This window comes from Drosophila elegans, unplaced genomic scaffold, assembly GCF_018152505.1.
Source record: "Drosophila elegans isolate 14027-0461.03 unplaced genomic scaffold, ASM1815250v1 contig_208, whole genome shotgun sequence".
NCBI lineage: Eukaryota > Metazoa > Arthropoda > Insecta > Diptera > Drosophilidae > Drosophila > Drosophila elegans.
In genome coordinates, this window is record NW_024545578.1 from 12974233 (window position 1) to 12993624 (window position 19392).

The window sequence follows — 19392 nt, forward strand, 5'->3', positions numbered from 1 at the left end:
AATTGAATTAAAAAACTAAAAAGGAATTCGGCTAAATATTTATCTGAGACTCAAACCAGTAATGTTAATCGATAGTTGCTACATCGATATATATACCAATGTATATAGACATCGGCATTGGCTCCACCTCTATTGCTTGTTGCATTCCGTTTTGCTTGAGTTCGTATTGTTCGTGTGTTCTTGCACACAAAAAAACAGATTTTTGATGTAACAAAACCAATATGTAAATAGTATGTGATAGTGCAAGAGCATAAACTTAAATAAAACCAATTAATGTATGTCGCGTCTTGTATATTTCGTGTTTTTTCACTGTTTTTTGATCGTGTGTGTGTGTTTGTTCGTGTTAGTCCCGCATGTGTGTGTGGGTGTAGGTGTGTAGGAGGAGATTCACCTCCCCTTCCAAAAAATAAAGCATTCGGAAAGTTTAAAGCATAATTATAACTTACAAGTTAAGAAAACTAGTGAAAAGAAAAGATTTCACCGGTTGGACTGAATTCATAACCTAACCCAGCGTATTGACCAAGTTAACAACGGAACTGAAAAAAAACCAGTGGAGGTGACACCTCAAAAAGCGAGTAAGTTGGCAATTTGCGAATGAGAATCCCAAAGAGGAATTCAAGTCTGCATATTAATGACAATCTCCATTATCATCGGTTTTTGCTTTCGCCCTCCACCGAAATTCAATGTTTTAAAATTTCACTTTCCTTGCTGTTGAATAAATTGGCAATCAATTGAGTTGATTGCTGTTTATGAGTAGTTATAACTTATATTTGTTGTAATCTATTGATTTACCTTAACCTTTGCGGTAAATGTTTCTCTCTCGCGCTCTCTTACTTTATTTTTACTCTCCCTTGCCGGTTGGCATTTTGTTGTCTTCTATCCCTCTCCTCTCGCCACACGCACACAACCTTTGTGGGTGTGTTTATGGCGAACAGCTGTTTCCTATCTGCATACGAGAATTGTGTTTCAATGGGAATAAAATCAGAACGCTCTACTTGCAGATAAATACATACAATATATATATACTGGCAGCATTCATTCACGCAAATTGATGTCCCCTCTATTGTTTGTATTTATTTATTTATTTACAATTGCGCGCTGAATTGCGGCATTTTGCGCCATTCGGATGTATCGCAATCACAAATTTGGAGCACATGCAATGTTTATTTTTGCATACATATGGTTGTGCTATGTACATTGTTTATATCTGAACAGAATAGGAAACTTTTGAGTTTGTTTCTTATCATTCTTCCCCAATAAATAAACATTATATATCTTCGTCTTTCCGGGCGAAAAACTTTTCAGAATTAAACTAAAAAGTTTTTAAAAAGTATAGAAAACAACACGACGTATAAGTTAATAACAAATACACTTAAAAACGTGGACAGCAACTACAAATTAAGTTCTCTTTTACATTTTTTATAACAATAATGCTAAATCAGATCGTTCAAGGCAGGGCCAAAACAAAATTATTGATTTGGTTCAGGAGATATTGGCGGTGACGTTAAACTTGTTGAACTATCTGTTTTTGCCTGCCTGAATCATCCGATCGGTGTCTTTATAAAAACCAAACGAATGGCACCACCACTCTTTCCAAAAAAGGTGGTACCCCACCTAATTGTTTCTCACCTGTTTTTTGGCCACATACTCTTACCACTGCAATTTACACATCATAATCATTTTTATCGCCGCCTGTTTGTTATCGCAGAGATAAGCGAGTCGAAAAAGCAACCGCCTTTGTTCGCCGAGAGAATAACAAATAAGCATTGCAAGGGACAATACAGAAAAATCGAAACAAAATTTGAAAATAGCTCACTTTCTGTTCTGGTCTCTATTCGCAGTTCAACGGACCGAACGCTTCAGAGGGGATAATGTCAAACCAGGCGCAGATCGACTACGACCAGCAGTTCCAGGATGACCTGGCCAAAGCGACCGCATTGAGTCTGGAGCAGCAGGCCCTCGACGATTATCGGCGGAACAAGAAGTACGGCTCCGGCTCTGGCTACCAGCAAAGCAGCTCCCTAGCTGGCCGGGATTACCAGACGGCGCAGCGTAGTCAGAGCATTCACCAAGCTCGACGGCACTCGGAAGTTCATCAGGTGGCAGTCAGTCCGGGAAATGTGGAACGTTCGCGTACGCCGCCGGCTCAGGGATCGGATAACGACCTGATTTGCTTTGCAAGTCCCACCAGCAAGCAGCCGGAGAGTAGCACCCCCTTTGGCAAACTGATTGAGGATCTGCAGCGTATGCAACCGACCAATCCGCAGTCGGCTCTCGTGCCCATGGGACCAGTTGCAGCGGGTTCGCTTCCGGCTCATTACGGCTATCCTCCTCACCAGCAACAGTCGGTCCCAGTCCAACCCCCTTCGTATGGCATGGTGGCAGCAGCAGGAGGAGCAGGAGCAGGAGCAGGACCATATGGTGAAATGCAGTTGGTCCCTTACCAACCCGCTGTCCAACAGCAGAGGCCACTGAACAACGAGGAGCTCCAGCGGCTGTATAGCATGCCCACCCAAATGGCCGTGGCTCCGGTGCCGCAACCCAGCGCCTATTTGTATTATCCGGGAGCAGTGGTTTCGCCTTACACAGCGCCGATAGTTCCCGGATCGGCTGCCTTTATGCCGCCGCATTATCCTGCACAGGGATACGGGTTTGGAGGTGCCTACACACACATGGATTTGCGGCGACCTCAATCGCAACCAGCTCCTGTAGCACCGCCAACAAGTCATCACAGCCAACCGTCCAATCATTCCGTTCCTTCCTCCTCGGTGGAGGCCAATGGAGTAGCCTTCCCGGCGCGCCGTCAAGTGCTCTCGACTGGGAGTGTCAGCTCCAGTAGTCACATTGGCAACAATTCGAATGGCCCACGCAGGGGAAACGACTTGATAGACCTCAACCAGGAGGATTAGTAAGTATCACTGTTGCCCTTAAATCATTGAGCTTCTGTTTTCAACATATATCTATTTAATATTTTAGCTCCCGTGTGAGTGTGCTGGAGGCATTCGATCCCCTGCTGAACGACAATACTGGTAAGCAACCCCAATGTTGTAATTAACGTGTAGCTCCCGGACCCACGTCAAGATTCCCATAGACTTTTCGCACCGTAAACAAAGATTGAAATATAGTATGAAACTCGTAAGATGTGATTTTTTGCTAGAGAACTGTTTTACCTGCAATTGAAACCAATTGGCCTAATAATATTCATCTGATAATCTTTGTTTTCTTTTTTTCGTATTTCCCCTTATATCTCAGATATGGGGAAAACACTTGTTTTGAATTAAAAGAGAAACTGGGTTGATTAATTACTCGATTTATTACTTACTAATTACTAACATTATTATTTCAAAATAAATTTCTGAGGCTTTATCGTTGTAGCGTTATTAAAGATGGTCCCTAGACTTTTCCAGTAGAATGTCGTTGCTCGCCTTTAGTTAAGAATTAAACTGAATGTTTTCGTTTCTCTATATTGCAGTGTCGAAAAAGTAATCCATTTTTGTTGCAAGTCCTCTACTACTATCAGTACTACTACTACCAAAACTGCAAAAACAACTACCTTACAAACACAACAACTACACCATCTAAAGGGTTTCGGGTCGGTTTGGTTCGTTTCGGAAGCAAAGACCAATTAGTGTCCATAGCAGCACGTATTTAGAACCACCTACTTACACACAAAAATACTAATGTATAATATATATGTGCCCTCATGTTGAAATTGGTGCCTTCCGCTATCACCGGAACAATTTTGAAGACAGCTTGTAAATCGATGTCCAAAATATCGTATAATAATGGTGCATAGCGTTAGAAGATTTATATGTTATGGCGCTTATATGTAACTATCTAACCGTACTGAACTTTTCAAAATTTAAAAGAATTTAAAGACTATCATTTGGATGAAAAGTGATCAAATGAGAAGATTTTGTCTCTTCATTTTTATAACCATGTATTACGAAATGAACAAATTGTGATTTGCTGCTACATATATCCATTATTAACCATATATATACAAAAATAAATACATACATATGTTTAATTCTATCGTGTATTATTGTGAGAGAACAAATAAAAAATTTCTTTAACAAAGTATAGTCTGTTGTTGTTTTATTGCCGCTTGTTTTTAACTCCCGCTTAGCAGATTTTAAATTGCCGCTTTACTAAAAAATATTTGACGTTACACTTTAAATTTAAAAGCTTTTTGAGCATATGTATGTATTTATTTATTACATTCAAAGGAGTTTGGGAAAGGGAACTAACTTTACGCGTTTAATTGTATTTAAGTTGTTGCACTTTAGGGAAATTACTTACAAATTAACAATTTTCCAGACTTTGGAAAGTTTAAAAAAGCATTTTCCTAGTGATAAGAACCAGATGTTTTTTCAATGGTTCTCAAACTGACAAGGTCTTTAGAGAATCTTAACCTTTAGTGGTAAATTAAACAGATGTAAGGGAACTAGAGGCGACACAGATTGAGAACGAATATAAACAATGCGATTTAAAAATACACACATGGCTACAGTGAATAAAAGTTTGTTGGTTTGGTGGATTTATTACAAGAAATCAACTAAAATAGTAGCATATAATTATGCCATGCTTTTCAATAGAAAACTTATAAATAGAGAAACAATTTTTTTTAATTTATATAAAACTTATTTAACTTGAGGCCTACTACTTTTTTTTTAAGACTCGTGTATTTCTAAAATCTAGTTTCTAATTGTAATGTCAAAATTATATTTTTTAGAATATTATCAAAAGTCAGATCTCTGGTTTTTTACATCTAAATTTTTTTATAAATTCATTAAACCAATTATCTATGTTCCACTGTACTGGTGCAGCGTGGGCGACGTTTGACAGCAATCACAATTAGCTATTAGCGATGGCAGCCGCCTCGCGGTTCGGCGGATCTGTTAGCGTAGATTTGCGAAGCATTCTCGCTTTGGCAGTGGTGTCCACTCTAGTCTGGCCGATCCACCTCGCTGTGCTTGGGCTTTTGGGGCCGTCTCTTTTATTTTTGGACACACACACACACATGTGATGTGCCCGGATTGTCGCCGTAGTAGGCCTCGGGTGTCGAGCATATTTGCATAACTACTGGCGCTATTCGGACTGGGGTCTGGCAACTGGATTTGAACCGGAACTGATCATGCACTCGCTACTTGCAGGAAACGACAGCGCCTCCGACAGCACCTCCTACTATGCGGAATACGATCCCTTTGACTTCCTGTACAGCGGTGATGCGGGCACCCAATACTCGGATCCCATGTACGAGGCCGTCAACAGGTGGGACAAAAGTGCGGCCACCGTGAGTCCGAGTGTGGGCCTGATTGGCTGGCGGCAAGATTTTCTAACGCAGCCATCAACATCGTCATCGTACCTTGGTCAAGCACCACCGGAGGAGAGTGTGAAGCTGTCCGAGAACGGATCGGGAAGTATCTCCCCGCCTCCACCGTTGCCGCCAAGGAACCAGCAGCTCTACGAATCCAACCAGGCACCCGTTCCGGCTACGAAATCTCATCAGCCGCCTACTCTGTTGACAGACAGCTACACCTCCAGCATTCCGGCCAATGTGGTGCTGGATCGCCGGAAAACCTGTACGCGTCTGTACGAGGTGATCAGCGAGCAGCGCACAGATGATCCCGAGCTGCTGGAGTTCTACCACATGGTTAAGGAGATCAGGGCACGCTATCCGCACGACGATGCGACCACCAACGTTGGCCATGTGGTGGCTGCCGAGTTCAATTACCACTACATGATGGACACCAGCATCAAGGTAATCGTGCATCCGGCTCTGAACACCCTGCAATCGCACGTTTTGGCCGCCTCGATGGCCAAGGAGCAGGTGAAAGGGTATGGAATGCCTGTTACCTTCACCTGTGACAGTAAGTCTTAAAGTTAAAGTGTCTTGAGATCCCTCTAATGTTTTTAATCTCGTCCAACAGTTGACTCAGTTGTGGCTCAGGTGGTGGCCCAAGCCGTGGCCTCGTTGGAGGGTCAGGTGAAAAGCACCGCCACAGATTATGTGGTCAAGGTTGGTATGCTTTAATCGTTATAGAATTTAAGAAATTATTAAAATTTCTAAATCTAGTTCTACTAAATTAGATTTCCTTGGTATAAAGCTTTTGATTATTAAAAGGATTTAGGATTTAAAGAAATACAAATTTAACAAGTATTTAAAAAGGTTTTAAAATTATAACTTAGCAGAAACGTTTTTGGTATTCTGTTTGGTTTCATTTTCGATATTATGTTTTCGCAGAAAAGAAGATTGTCATTAAAGTCTAAAAATGTAGACATGATTTTACAAAAATATTTATTTATAAATGGTATAATTATTATTATAGCCCATTGGTCTACTGGAGTGGCTGGCACCCACCTCGAAACTCAGTCAGTTGGAGTGCGTGCACAACAGCTTCCAGTTGGAGAAGGATGTGCACCTGGGCCTGTGCCTCAGTACGACGGTCAACATGCAGGCAATTGCAAGAACTGAGTGGGATGATGAGCACGATTCGGACCTGATGCCGGAGCAGCTGCTGCCCAACGAGGTGGTGCCGATTGTGACCTACGACAACATGATGATACTCATCGAGACACTCGAGATGGAGATCGACAAGCTGGAGTCGGCGGCCGACGGAGTGCCCGGACGCAGTGTGGTCAGCTGCTCCGGTGTGGTGCAGGCGGTGAAGGCCATTTGCGCCCTGCTCGGCTCCATCGATACGCTGGAAATTGCACGATGTGTGCACGATCTGAAGCGCATCTGCGAGGTGGAGCAAAAGAAGTTCTCGACGGGGGCCAGCAATCCGGAGATTGTCAGTGACTACGGTGACTATGCCCAAGTCGTCCTCCGTCCGCGTTCGATGCTCGAGCAGATCAAGGTTAAGTGCAATGAGCTGCGCGATGCCGTGCAAGAGCTGGTTGAGCTCTATGCGAATGTGTTCCGGGTGGCGTTCTCCGTACGGACTCCAGATTACTCCACAAGTAAGCTATCTGTTTTTTTTATAAGTCTAAAATCTAATCAACCCTACTGTTATAGCTCCCATACCCATCTCCTGTGTGTCCAAGCCCATTGTGGTCAGCATTAACTGTCTGCACAGGCCGCCGCCCAACTGGAAGTACGAGGATTATTCACTTTGTGTGCAGATAGTGTATGGAACGCGGCTGCTGTCCAAGCCAAATGTGCTAACCTGCTCCAACGACACCAGTGGTGGCCTTTTCCCACGCCTCAACTTCAGTGCCTGGCTGACCTTCGATCAGCATCCCATTTGCACTCTGCCCAGAGAAGCGCGGCTCACTTTTGTGCTGTACGGCAAACAGGCGGCCAGCGAAGGCGAACCCAATGCGGAACAGAATGGCGAGCGGCGTCAGGTGACCACCGAGTTGGGTTGGTGTTCCATCCAACTGTTCGACTTCAAACGTGTCATGATCTGCGGCCCCTACTTGCTGTCCTTGTGGCCCCCAACGACGGATAAAATGCTGGGACCAGCTCCGGCGCGCGGTTGTCATCCGCATCCCGACTTTTGCCCTGTTCTGAGCGTTGAGGTGCCACCGTATGGAGGCCGCATTGAGTTCCCTGAGCACCAGGAGGTGCCCAAGCCTGCGCCACAGTAAGTGGTGGATCTTAAAGGAATGATCAAAGTCTTATTTTTCTTTCTTTTTCCTCCCCCCAGTTATGACTTTGCTTCGCTGGATGCCAACCTGCAGGAGGAGCTGCTGGACACCGCTGAACTGGGTTACACGGGAGCCACAGAGCGACGGGAGGTGTTCTGGGAGAAGCGTTTGTATCTGCAGAACTATCCCAACGCGCTGCCCAAGGTCTTGCATGCCGCTCACAGTTGGGACTATGCCAATCTGATCGATTTGCATGCTCTGCTGCATTCGTGGGCACCGCTGTCGCCATTGCAATCGCTGGAGCTGCTGTTGCCCCGCTATCCGGACGCCAAGGTGCGCGAGAAGGCCGTAGAGTGGATCTCAAAGATGCCCAACGACCAGCTGGTGGACTTCCTGCCCCAATTGATGCAAAGTCTGAAGCATGACACATACGAGGGTTCGGCCATGGCGCGATTTCTGCTGTCCAAGTGCCTGGAGTCGCCGCGCTTCGCCCACCACATGTATTGGCTGTTGGTGCACAGTCTGCCGGATGATCCGCACAACTCCATCGGGGCCGCCATGGTGGACCAGGAGTACGACGAGTCGCAGGTCACCCAGGCGCGCTACTACCGCCGCAACAAAATGATGCTGCGCGCCCTGATGGCAATTTGCGGCGAGAAGATGCTGCAGCGCTTCATGTACCAACATCGCATGTGTCAGGTAAAATACACATATATAAAATTATAATACAAATATATGGATAAAACCATATATATTGCTCCTATAGAAACTAACTACCATAGCGGAGTCTGTCAAAGAGGCTAAGGAATCGATGCGGCAAAAGAGTTTGGCCGCTGGCATGGACGAAGTGCATCAGGATCTGCTGGAGAAGCCCACTTGCCTGCCGTTGGGACCCGAACTGGAGGTAATTGGAGTGAGTGTGCGCAATTGCAGCTACTTTAACTCCAACACGCTGCCGCTGAAGATCAATTTCGTGGGACCGGATGCCGAGTCCTTACCAGCTATCTTTAAGGTAAGTACTTTATCCTTATCACTTATAAAACATATAATCTAAAATCTAAATACAAATCACTTTTAGTGCGGCGACGATTTGCAGCAGGATCAGTTGACCATACAACTGATTCGGATAATGAACAAAATGTGGTTGGCCGAGCGCTTGGACCTGAAAATGGTGACATTTAATTGTGTGCCCACAGGATACAAGAGCGGTATGATCGAGCTGGTCAACGAGGCGGAAACGCTGCGCAAAATCCAGGTGGAATGCGGACTGACGGGTTCGTTCAAGGATCGCCCAATTGCCGAGTGGCTGGGAAAGCAGAACCCCAGTCCGCTGGAGTACCAGAGTGCAGTGCGAAACTTCACCTTGTCCTGTGCTGGCTACAGCGTGGCCACCTATGTCTTGGGCATCTGTGATCGCCACAACGACAACATCATGCTGAAGACTTCGGGACACTTGTTCCACATTGACTTTGGCAAGTTCCTCGGCGATGCGCAGATGTTTGGCAACTTCAAGAGGTATAAAACCGTATTAATTAATATTAATTGATTCTAATATTTATTAATGGTTTTACAGAGATCGCACCCCGTTTGTCCTGACCTCCGATATGGCTTATGTGATCAATGGCGGCGACAAGCCCTCCACCGACTTCCACTATTTCGTGGACCTCTGTTGTCGGGCCTTCAACATTGTGCGAAAGAATGCCGATCTGCTGCTGCACACGCTGGCCCACATGGCTACCGCCGGAATGCCGGGTGTCAACTCAAATGCCGTGCAATACGTGCGACGTGCTCTGCTGCCCTCACAATCGAATCCCGAGGCTGCTGCCACCTTTGCCAAGATGATTCAATCCTCGCTGAAAAGCTGGTTCACGCAGTTCAACTTCTTTCTGCACAATCTGGCTCAGATGCGATTCACCGCCGACGAGGGAACCGGAGAACTGCTCTCGTTTGTGCCTCGAAAATATACGTGAGTTTTATAAAACTTTAAATATTACTTTTATATTACTTCTATAAATGTTTTTTTTTCCACTTTAGAATGCAACAGGATGGCCGCTTAAAGATTGTAAAGGTGGTGTGCTTCCAGAAGCACTACAGCATGGAAAAGTTCTACATGTACATTCTGGAGGTGACGCGACATGGACAGCCCGATCCAACGCACTTGTTCCGCTCATATCGCGAATTCACCGAATTCCATCAGAAGTTATGCATGCACTTTCCCCTGATCAAACTGCACAGGTAAGTTTTAGATTGAGACAAAAAGTGTTGTTTTCATAGCTGATAGAATTCATGTCGTTCAATAGTTTGGATAACTTTTTTTTATGGGTTTTAAAGTACAATTCATTTACTCTATTCACATACTGACTTATGTCTGTCAGCACTTTATCTAGACATTGAAAAATGAAATCGAAATTGCCGGTTAATCAATAATGCACAAAAATGTACTTCAGAATTCTTCGTTTCTCGTGTTGATTCACTTCCCCTTCGCGCATTCCCAGAAAAGTTTTTAAAACCGTTCGTTTTATCATCGTTTGCTTTCTTGCTATAATTTTTTGTATTTTATATAGACAACATGATATGGCAACTTATCAGCGAAATGTATGTACATAAATAGGTCATAGCCATTAGGCCAAAATTAACACATAAAATACTGTATTTGCTAAGGAAGTCAGAGGGCGTGGCAGTCGGCTTAGGCCTCCGTGTCACTCCTGACAGCGTTTGTCCTGAAGGCCGCCGTCATGGAACGATGCCGGCTGATGGCGCGTCCAAAGCCATCGTCGTCATCACTGTCTTCCTGCGAGACCTGGGATGCGAAGAGGCTGGGCACTCCATTGTTCCTCGGCTCGAACAGCACGGAGCGCTGCATGGGCGTGGGATGAGGCAGTGGCTCATCCTCGTCAGACTCGCCACTCGAGGTTACCACCTCGGCGGACTGGTAGTACTGCAAGTTATCCACATCGAAGCGGACTTTCAGCGACTTTGGGTCACGCCTCGCTGGCTCTGGAGCCGCCGAACGGGCTCCATCCTCCCCGTCGGTATCACTGCCACTGGAGTTGGGCAGCTCTCCAGGTTGATAGCACGCCAGGGGCGGAGCATCACGGCGAACATTTAGGGTGGCTATCTTGGTGGATCTCGGTGCTGGCTGAGGGACCGCACGCTGTGCCGGCACCACCACAGCCATTTCCTGGCACAACTCCTCGAAATTGTGAATGCCGTTGCTCTGGCCACCTGAAGATCTGGCTGTCTCTACCTCATTCACTTCCAGATCGGCATACAGATCCTCTATGCTGCTTACGTAGTTGGATTTCTTTGACCTTTGCTCCATTACCTCGGTGTAGTTGGGCAAGTTCTGACCACTCTTTGTGCTCTCCAACTGCATCAGGGATTCGTAATCGGGCAGATAGGGCAGACCAGGATCGTATGGCGGTGGTTCCACCACAGGAACTGGCGGTACGGGCTCAAAGATGTCTAATCTCGGCTGCATGAGCTCCAGTTGATGGAACAAACCCTCAACCTGTTCCACATGGTCCAAGCCAAGAGTGGCCTCATTCAGCGTCGTCTCCACAGTGGGCAATTGCTCCAAGCTATTTGGATGCAGGGCCCAGTTGGGTTCCGGCACTGCCGTCACTGTGTCCAGGTTCGCAAAGTTCTCCCAATCCTCGTCGATGCTCTTGCCAAATCCTGGTGGACTACCGGCCGTCGGCAGCTGCAGTGGATCCACGTCCAGGATGTCCGCCTCGTTCATCACAAATGAGGAACGTATCCGCACGAAGTCGCTGTCATGCTCACCTTGTGGTAGCTCCAGGTCATCGAAAAGACCTCTCTGAACGGTGGGCCTTACACTTGGAGTGGCTTCCGTTTCCGGACTGCCTGCAATAATCTCCACGACAAAAGCCGAGTCCGCATTGCCGCCTGGCTCCTCGAAGGGATCGCTTTGTCTTGGGGGATGCGATTCCACAGCTTCCGCTTCTTCCTTGGGTAATGCTCCACGGTGCACCACCGCCGTGACGGACAGAGCTCCTCCCAAGCCGTCATCTGGAGTCAGTGGCTCCGGGACGGAATCCTCGGGAGTGAGAATTTCTGGCACATCATCCACCCGCTCGAACATGACATAACGACCACTGTTCTTGCTCCTCAGCTGCGTTGGCCGTGTGACCTCCGTCGCGGGTTTCACACTGAACAGCTCGTATTTCTCGGCAAAGTGATCGAAGTTCGGCATGCCCAGTTCGCTAGGAGGCTCTAAAACATTGTTTACAGGAGCTGCAGGCTGGGATTGCTTTGATGCAGTAGTAGTGGCTTCAGTTGTGGGTTTAGATGCTGGAGCAGGCAAGGATTCCAGTATATTAGCTGGAGAATCTCCAGGACTCGTGGATTGAACAGGCACGGGAGGAGAAGGTGGCTTTCGGGTGGGTGGAGCAGTGATGTATTCATAGTGTTCACTGTGCACCTCCAGGCGTTGTTGTCGCTGCATCTGTGATTTATCCCGATAGCAGACTTTGGATTCATCCGTGTTCCTCGTTTGCCTGGGACTGGCGCCATATAATTGCAGATTTGGAACACTACCAGTGATATAGTTGTTTGCTGTAACAAAAGTATAATTCGGTTAATAATATTGGTTAAAAAATAGAAAGGTGATAAATAGGCACAACTACTTCGAACTTGAATCACTTAAAAGAATTTCGACTGTAGTTAGTTTCGATTCAATGATTTCCGTTTGCTATCTTCACCTGTCGCTGTTGATGGCGATGGCCATGGGCTTTCGAATTCCTCGAGATTGCGACGTCGGAACACACCATGGACAGCGGTATCGGTGCCGTTAACCTGGGGAAGTATAGAAATTGCATTTTAGGCTATTGCGTTAGTCTGTATAATATTAGCTTTGCCGTCCATCAGCTGTCGATTCAGCTGTTTGGACTGATCACTGGGATGCGTCACTGGGGCTAATGCAAAAGGTGTTACACATGACCACAAACACGCCAAGGCAGACGAATAACAAAACACGTCCATGTCCGTGCGATAAGGTGCGATTTTACCTTTCGTTATGAGCTACCTGTGAAGCTATGATTTCGATAAGCTTGTCAGCCTTCTCAACGTAATTGACCTGTTTTCTTAACAAACAAATTTTAATATATATTTCTATTTTTATTTATTAAAAAAAAATTAATTTCAACAGAACTATACAAATCTGTTACAAAGCTTTCTTATAGTGATGTAATAGGTAATATTTGATATTCCGCTAATTATTCAGATTTTTATGGATTTTATATTGCTTCGCTTCACAGTTCAATAATATAAATGACGAACCCAATTCTAGCCCAGATTCCAAGAAGTGAAAGCCGAATTCGATTACGATTTGCATTTCTCACGCCCCCATCGCTATCTCCTCAACTTACACACTCTCTGAAATGATATAGTCACAACACCTGCGAGTGTTTGTATTCGTATTTGCCCTGCCTTATCAGAACCACTCGTCGCTGGATCTGTGTTCACATATATGCTCACATGTATGATGCACACATGAATATTGGTATGGCTATGCCGATGGTTAAGTGTTGGTATCAGTATCACATTAACCTTTATTAACTGCGTGCATCGGCTGTTAAGTTCTTCCGATTTGCATACGCACCTGGGACTCGAAAGCCGCGTAACGTGGCGGCTGTTGTTGCTGTTGTTGCTGCTGTTGCTGTTGTTGCTGTTGCACCTGAGATCGATCGAAAGTCAGACGCCGCCGGAAGCCAAAAAGTTTGATGCCCAGCAGGGCGAAAACCAGACCCACGAGCAACATGGTCGAGGCGAGCATTGGGCCAACGAAGGTCTGCTGACCTGGAGAGGATTGATTGATTGATACGAATGATTGTAGGTAGATCCAGGAGGAACTGGAAGATGGAGCACCTACCTTGGCCCACATTCTTTAGCTGGCCCATGTCGCTTCTTCGCTCTAGTCTCACCAGCAATTCTGTTGGCTTAGCATTCTGGCCTTTGTTTTGGCCAAAAAAAAATATAATGAAACTTCACCACGTCGCTAATCGAACCGCTCTCGGCTCCGCCACCCAGCTCGCTCGTCGACTGATTGAGCGCTGACGTTGGCGCTACCGCTTTTGGGCAGAGACCGCTCTGCCGCTTATCGAAGTGATTCGGCCCGATATCGTTTACTCGGCCCGCCGCCGTCGTCGCTCTTTCACTCTTCCACTGTGACTGCGACTGCTCTTCGGTGCTCAGGTTCTCCTTCTCCGCCGGTTCGGTTTCTGTGAAATCAGTCCGCCTCAGTCGGCCGATTTATCAGCCATTAGCGGTGTTACCGCAGAGCCATGGACTTCGGGGGAGACGCTTTGCCAGCGCTGATAAGTAATCGTGAATTTGTACCATGATTTGTCAGCGCACCTTGACAAACCACCACTGGCTAAGTAAACACCATGAAAAAAATAATAATAATAATGGGAATGGGTTCCCAACGGCTTGGCTATTAAAAGCTGCTGAATCGTATCTTCAACGATAATAGCCTCCATGTAATCGTAGACAAGCTGATATTGTTTACACTCAATTATAGGCCCAATTATCGATCTTCTGTTGGCTTTATTCACATTGGTAATTTGAATTCTGCAATTGTTGCTATCTGTTGATCTACACTTAAAACTTGGAAATAATAATCATAAAATTAATAAAAATCATCTGGTTTGATTGTCGTTTTTTAGGATTTATTGGTTTATTTATAATCCGTGATGTGGGTATAAAAGTACCAAAACGTTTTAAACTCTCTATATGTTTTATAATATTTAATATTATTTATAATTTTAGGAAATAAATAACCTTTATTTATTTGTGGTTAATCTATAGTGATTCACAATTATTCAATAATTTATTAAACATTTGTTCAGTGTTAGCGTAGGCTGATTATTAAACTTTGTTTACTTTATGATAACCAATCACCTTGATGTAAATAGGATTAAAAAGGAGATAAGCTTTACTTCATTTTAAATAATCCAATGTTTTTGCACAAGCTTACATTTAGAGAAATTAGATTTTGGCAAACTTGACATCAAGATAAATTGATTTAATATTATTTTAAATATTTTTCTTGTGCCTTAAAATTGATTTTTATAGTCTACCGGCTGGCGTGCATGTGGGACGTTCCAATATCAAATCTGTAGCAGAAAAACGACTACCTCTTATACAGCGATTTTTGAAATCGCTGTTTGATGCGTCCGAGGAAATAGCTCATTCGGAGCTCGTGTACACATTCTTCCATCCCTTGCTGCGCGATCAGCAGGAGGCGAAATTGGGGATGCCGAAGATAAAGGGTACGTTGCGATTTAATAACTAAATATTGAGCAGAAATCACTAATAGATTGCATTTGCAGAGGTGAAGCGACAACCGTCGCGGGATAATCCCAACGAGATTGGCCAAATTCGACTATCGCTGCAATATCAACGCGGCGTACTTACTGTGATGGTGGGCGGAACTAGATTAGTTTAGTATGATAATAGGCTTAATGGAGGACATATATGTATTGCAGATACACCACGCCAAAGGGCTGCCCATGCTACAGGGCGGTCAGGAGCCCAACACGTATGTGAAGTGCTACCTAAAACCAGATCCCAAAAAGGAGACCAAACGCAAGACCAAAGTGGTGCGAAAGACCTGTGTTCCCAGTTTCATGGAAACGGTAAGTGTTTGTCTTAAATTCCGTTTTGCAATCTGAATAGCTTATTTATTATTTGTATTCATTGATAGTTGGAGTACCGCATGCCCCTGAATATTATTCAAGAGCGCCGATTGCAAGTCACCGTCTGGTCACACGATACGCTCCAGGAAAACGAGCTGCTCGGAGGCTTCGAGTTGGATTTATCGAAGCACGATCTGCGCCAGGAGCTCTGCGATTGGCATCGCCTGGGATCGGTGCCTAGGAACTGACTCTGAACCACTTGGGACACTCTGCCTACCGACAATCAGGCCTAGGATTATGCAATACTAATATATGTTTGTGCCTGTCTTCTCTTGATCGCAATAATACTTACTTACTCGAAGTGATTGTACATTCCGTATACAAATTTATAAATAACTTAACTGACAGTAGAAAAGTGTTATTTCTTTCAATATGTGCCTCAGATGTAAATATTTTATAGCTACCACACAAAATTCTTTCAAAATTTAAACCTAATTATACCTCTAAAGTGTAACTTTACCCCTGTTTTCTTCATATAAGATTTATAATCAATCAATTAATTTTTAATAGGCACTTTGGGAATTCAGAATATTGATTATATTGGTAGTTGTTAGTTCGAAACATTCTGTTGTAGGTAAATGTTCTTCTGGAGTAGTTAAATAAATGTTCAGTATTATGGCTAAAAATCTATTTTTGTAATAGAGCTATAAGAGATTATGGAAACCCCATATACTTCAAACACTTTAATTCAGTTAAAGATTGAAATTCTATTTGACACTAAATATACAAATAAAATGCACTTTTCCCTTTCTAAAATGTTTTAAGGTAAATAGAAAAATTGAATTTTTGTATGTACTTTGGCATAGAACATAAACTGCATTACGCACACACAAATTAAACTACTTATCGAAAAACAAAAAAAAAAATTTCTACTCTTCACTTTATGCTTTCAATATGTCAATAAGATTGCACTTTTGGCAAGCGTCTGTGCTTGGGTCTTTACTTAACTCCTTCAACAAAGTTACACGATAATAGTAAATAACTATCAAAGCGAACAAGTACTAAAAGTGTCTTAACAAATTAAACGAATATCGACAAATATGAATAAGAGCATACATCGCAATCTACAGATTATATTTTTATAAAAAACAACATTTAAGTGCTACGTCTGCCTGAGTATTTTAAATAGTACTTCGATACTGATAAAAACTTTATCTGTAATGTATCTAATGTTTTTTATAAAAATAATACAAATTTAAGGACAAATTAAATCTTTTCTGTAAATCCTGACGAATTATAAAACTGTAAATCTGATATAATAATCATTTTTGGCACAAATATATAAGCATAACAAAATAATAAAACTAATTTTGTTTAATTTTAAAGGTTGGTTTTAATTGCCTAGAGGAAGAGGAAAATTAAACGGAAAGCTAATGCTTTCTTTCGTCATTCTGATAATTTATTTTAATTTGATCTCCATAAAGTTTTGACCAAATTTAACTGTAGTACGCTATGAGCTATGAAAGTTTAACTGTAGTCAAAATACATTTTTTATTTAGGTAGTAACAATTTCGAGAGTTTTGTGGATTTAATTTAATATTTTAAGGTTACTTCGGAGATCTTTTTCAAACAAATTCGGTTGGAATATTTTTGTAAGTGGATAAATCTTTTACTCTTTCTGTTTCTGTTTATAATAACTTTATATCAACTGAATTTTTTTTAATAAAAAAGTTTTAAAGAGTTATTTAAAGGATAAGAGTTATAAGAGTTATTTAAAGGATGATGAATACAACCTATACTTTATGTGATCGAATAACTAGTCAGCTATGCTCGTTCTGTTCGAATCCCGTATTTGAACTCAGAAATAGGACAAACTTAAAGCCTTCAGATCTGAGAAGTTAAAAAATTAAAATAGTTTTGATCTAGCAAATGGCCGAAATGGCGGCTGCCAACATGAATAAGGGGGAGTTGATGAGCCAGGTGAAGCAGCAGATCGCACTGGCCAATGCCCAGGAGATGCTCTCGAAGATGACGGAGAAGTGCTTCAAGAAGTGCATCCAGAAGCCGGGCAAATCGCTGGACAGCACCGAGCAGCGCTGCATCTCGCAGTGCATGGACCGCTTCATGGACGCCTGGAATCTGGTGTCGCGCACCTACGGCAATCGCCTGCAGCGGGAGCAGTACAGAACGATGGACTCGGTGGAGATGAGCAACTAGGACCCTGATTGCGATCATCTACCCTTCCTGTAATTAAAACCGAATTTATTTTGTTTTCGACCCGGTCTCAACTCAATTTTGAGTCGTTTTTAATCTGTTGACAGTCAACCCTTCCGAGGGCACTTATCGGTGCCAAGTTGATAGCCAGCTGATTATGGGGAATGCAATTGCAAGTGCAAGTGAAGACCCTCCTGAGGGTTGGGGGTTGTCTTCGGGTGTATCCCCATAGCCGCCAGCTTGATATGTGCACTTTTCCTGATCGTTATCGTGTTTGGAATGGTCTCGTTAGCTAACGGATGAGCAAGTGCTCGGCTAACTGGCCCAAATGCAATATGCAAGGAGACGCCGGTTACCCAAGCACTAAAGGTGTAGTTTCGAGACCACTCTAATCCATTGCAGCATTTTCCACTATATGCAAATTTAACTTGATTTTCTTGCTAAATCTGTGAACATTTTTCTTGGCTGACCAACAATGTAGGTCAAGCGTTTGGTTACAGCTATGGGTATTTAATCAGTTGTACTTTAAAGTTATTTAGAGCGACTATGGGGTTGTAGAAACTAAGATGGGCATTAAATAAAATGTTAGGGTTATTTTTTAATATTTCATATTTGTGAGAATGAGTGCAAAAAAAAAAATTATATAATATTTAATAATGTTACTAATATGATTTGTTTATTATAAGAGGTTTTAAGGGTTACAAAAAATGATCTTGCTTCCGGACTAATATAATAGTACCTTCCGGTTAAGTACATCACATAGTCTTCGTTTTGGGGTCACAAATCTTTCGTCATTGTGAAATATCAGTCGTCCAAAAAAACAAGAAGCAAGACACCTGATAGGTAAACCAATTTAAGGCCACTTAAATCCAAATTAACATGACTGTATGCATTTTGTTGGTGGGCCAAGCTCTAGACCTCTTGGAGGGACTATCAAAATTCTCTGATATCAGTGCTAACGAACGTACGTAACATGGCAAATTACTGGCCATTTTAGTGGGTGCAGGTGACCCCGTGCACTGGCCAAAAAAATGCTGCAAGTAAATCAAAAATTAATAATAAAAAAAAAAAAACAAAAATCAAAAATAATAAAAATGCAAAAGATAAAATGCGAATTCGTGGCCGAACTTATTGGCTCGAATACCAGAGGTAACAAAATCCAACATGGGATTTTCCTCAACTAGGTACATTCGAAGCCACACAAGTTACGATAAGAGTGCGGGCCAAAACACTGCTATATGGTGGAGTATGGAGCTTCCCGCCAAAAGCTTTCTATCAATTTAAAAATAGTAATAACGCCCACCTGCCTCGCCCCGCCCAAAAAAAAAAAATACAAAAACAACAGCAACAGCAAGTGCTCCGGGGTTTTGAGTAATCATTGCAAGAATACGGGTACGATAAGTGCTGAGACGGTTCCTTATCTGAACAACTAATCGGAAATGTGTTTGTCGGCCGAAGGGCGATGGGTGGTGTGTGATGGGTGGGGTTGGTGATGGGTGGCAGGTGGGTTGATGGGAGGGTCCCACCACCAAAGGGGCAAGAGCCGTTACACTACCGCCCGCAGGTCTCCAACGGTCGACATTGGCGTCCGTACAAGGTGAATCGAGATAAAGGCTTGCTGACAGCCCCATTATGGCTGCAGATTAGAAAGATTATAAATGCGGACGGAAGAGCTTTCCCAAGACAATATAATCGCTAATCATGATCTTGGAAGTAATGGTGATTCGAGATTTTGTACTTATCTTTATATTTATTTATTTTTGAATAATACACAAGGCCTACAGGGCTTGCAAACTCATTAAAACGTCAAAAAACATCAAATACAATATAAAATATTTATTTCCCATCAAAAGTTATATATGTATATATGTTTTACTAATAAGCCCTGAAGGCAAAGATGCTCCTTGTTTTACGAGAAGTG

At 43.4% G+C, this 19392-nt stretch overlaps 3 protein-coding genes across 4 annotated transcripts; 2 read left to right on the plus strand and 1 right to left on the minus strand.

Annotated features, from left to right (window-relative positions):
* Positions 1-125: 125 nt before the first annotated feature.
* LOC108135577 (phosphatidylinositol 4-phosphate 3-kinase C2 domain-containing subunit beta) lies at positions 126-16621 on the plus strand. Of its 2 annotated transcripts, XM_017256367.2 has the most exons (17): positions 152-230; positions 450-575; positions 1842-2908; positions 2977-3029; positions 5157-5873; positions 5934-6022; positions 6333-6966; positions 7022-7592; positions 7656-8295; positions 8363-8608; positions 8675-9111; positions 9170-9562; positions 9631-9831; positions 14695-14891; positions 14952-15043; positions 15108-15257; positions 15326-16621. In XM_017256367.2, exons 3-17 carry the CDS (start codon positions 1872-1874, stop codon positions 15503-15505), a joined length of 5637 nt encoding a protein of 1878 aa, XP_017111856.1. In that variant the 5' UTR covers positions 152-230; positions 450-575; positions 1842-1871; the 3' UTR covers positions 15506-16621. The 2 variants fall into 2 exon arrangements, with proteins under 2 accessions (XP_017111858.1, XP_017111856.1); XM_017256369.2 differs by lacking the exons at positions 5157-5873; positions 5934-6022; positions 6333-6966; ... (8 more) ...; positions 15108-15257; positions 15326-16621 and adding an exon at positions 3473-4085 and having other exon boundaries at positions 126-575.
* On the minus strand, positions 10113-13762 carry LOC108135578. Its single transcript, XM_017256370.2, has 4 exons — positions 13490-13762; positions 13220-13416; positions 12321-12414; positions 10113-12174 (listed from the first exon to the last, which is right to left on the minus strand). The coding sequence occupies exons 1-4, from the start codon at positions 13515-13517 to the stop codon at positions 10283-10285; spliced, it is 2211 nt and encodes a 736-aa protein (XP_017111859.1). The 5' UTR covers positions 13518-13762; the 3' UTR covers positions 10113-10282.
* A 480-nt stretch (positions 16622-17101) lies between the features above and the next one.
* Positions 17102-17550, plus strand: LOC108135554 (mitochondrial import inner membrane translocase subunit Tim13). Its single transcript, XM_017256301.2, has one exon. It carries the CDS (start codon positions 17187-17189, stop codon positions 17472-17474), a length of 288 nt encoding a protein of 95 aa, XP_017111790.1. The 5' UTR covers positions 17102-17186; the 3' UTR covers positions 17475-17550.
* Positions 17551-19392: the final 1842 nt, after the last annotated feature.

What these genes read in the sequence shown, in the direction of transcription:
- LOC108135578 (XM_017256370.2), bottom strand. Translation starts at nt 13,517, where the DNA reads ATGGGCCAGCTAAAGAATGTGGGCCAAG. An exon ending in GCTAAAGAATGTGGGCCAAG is followed by an intron (nt 13,417 to 13,489) that starts GTAGGTGCTCCA and finishes AATCCTCTCCAG; the next exon opens with GTCAGCAGACCTTCGTTGGC. An exon ending in ATCGCCATCAACAGCGACAG is followed by an intron (nt 12,175 to 12,320) that starts GTGAAGATAGCA and finishes CTTTTGTTACAG; the next exon opens with CAAACAACTATATCACTGGT.
- LOC108135554 (XM_017256301.2), top strand. Translation starts at nt 17,187, where the DNA reads ATGGCCGAAATGGCGGCTGCCAACATGAATAAGGGGGAGTTGATGAGC.
- LOC108135577 (XM_017256367.2), top strand. Translation starts at nt 1,872, where the DNA reads ATGTCAAACCAGGCGCAGATCGACTACGACCAGCAGTTCCAGGATGAC. An exon ending in GACCTCAACCAGGAGGATTA is followed by an intron (nt 2,909 to 2,976) that starts GTAAGTATCACT and finishes TTAATATTTTAG; the next exon opens with CTCCCGTGTGAGTGTGCTGG. An exon ending in TGTTACCTTCACCTGTGACA is followed by an intron (nt 5,874 to 5,933) that starts GTAAGTCTTAAA and finishes CTCGTCCAACAG; the next exon opens with TTGACTCAGTTGTGGCTCAG.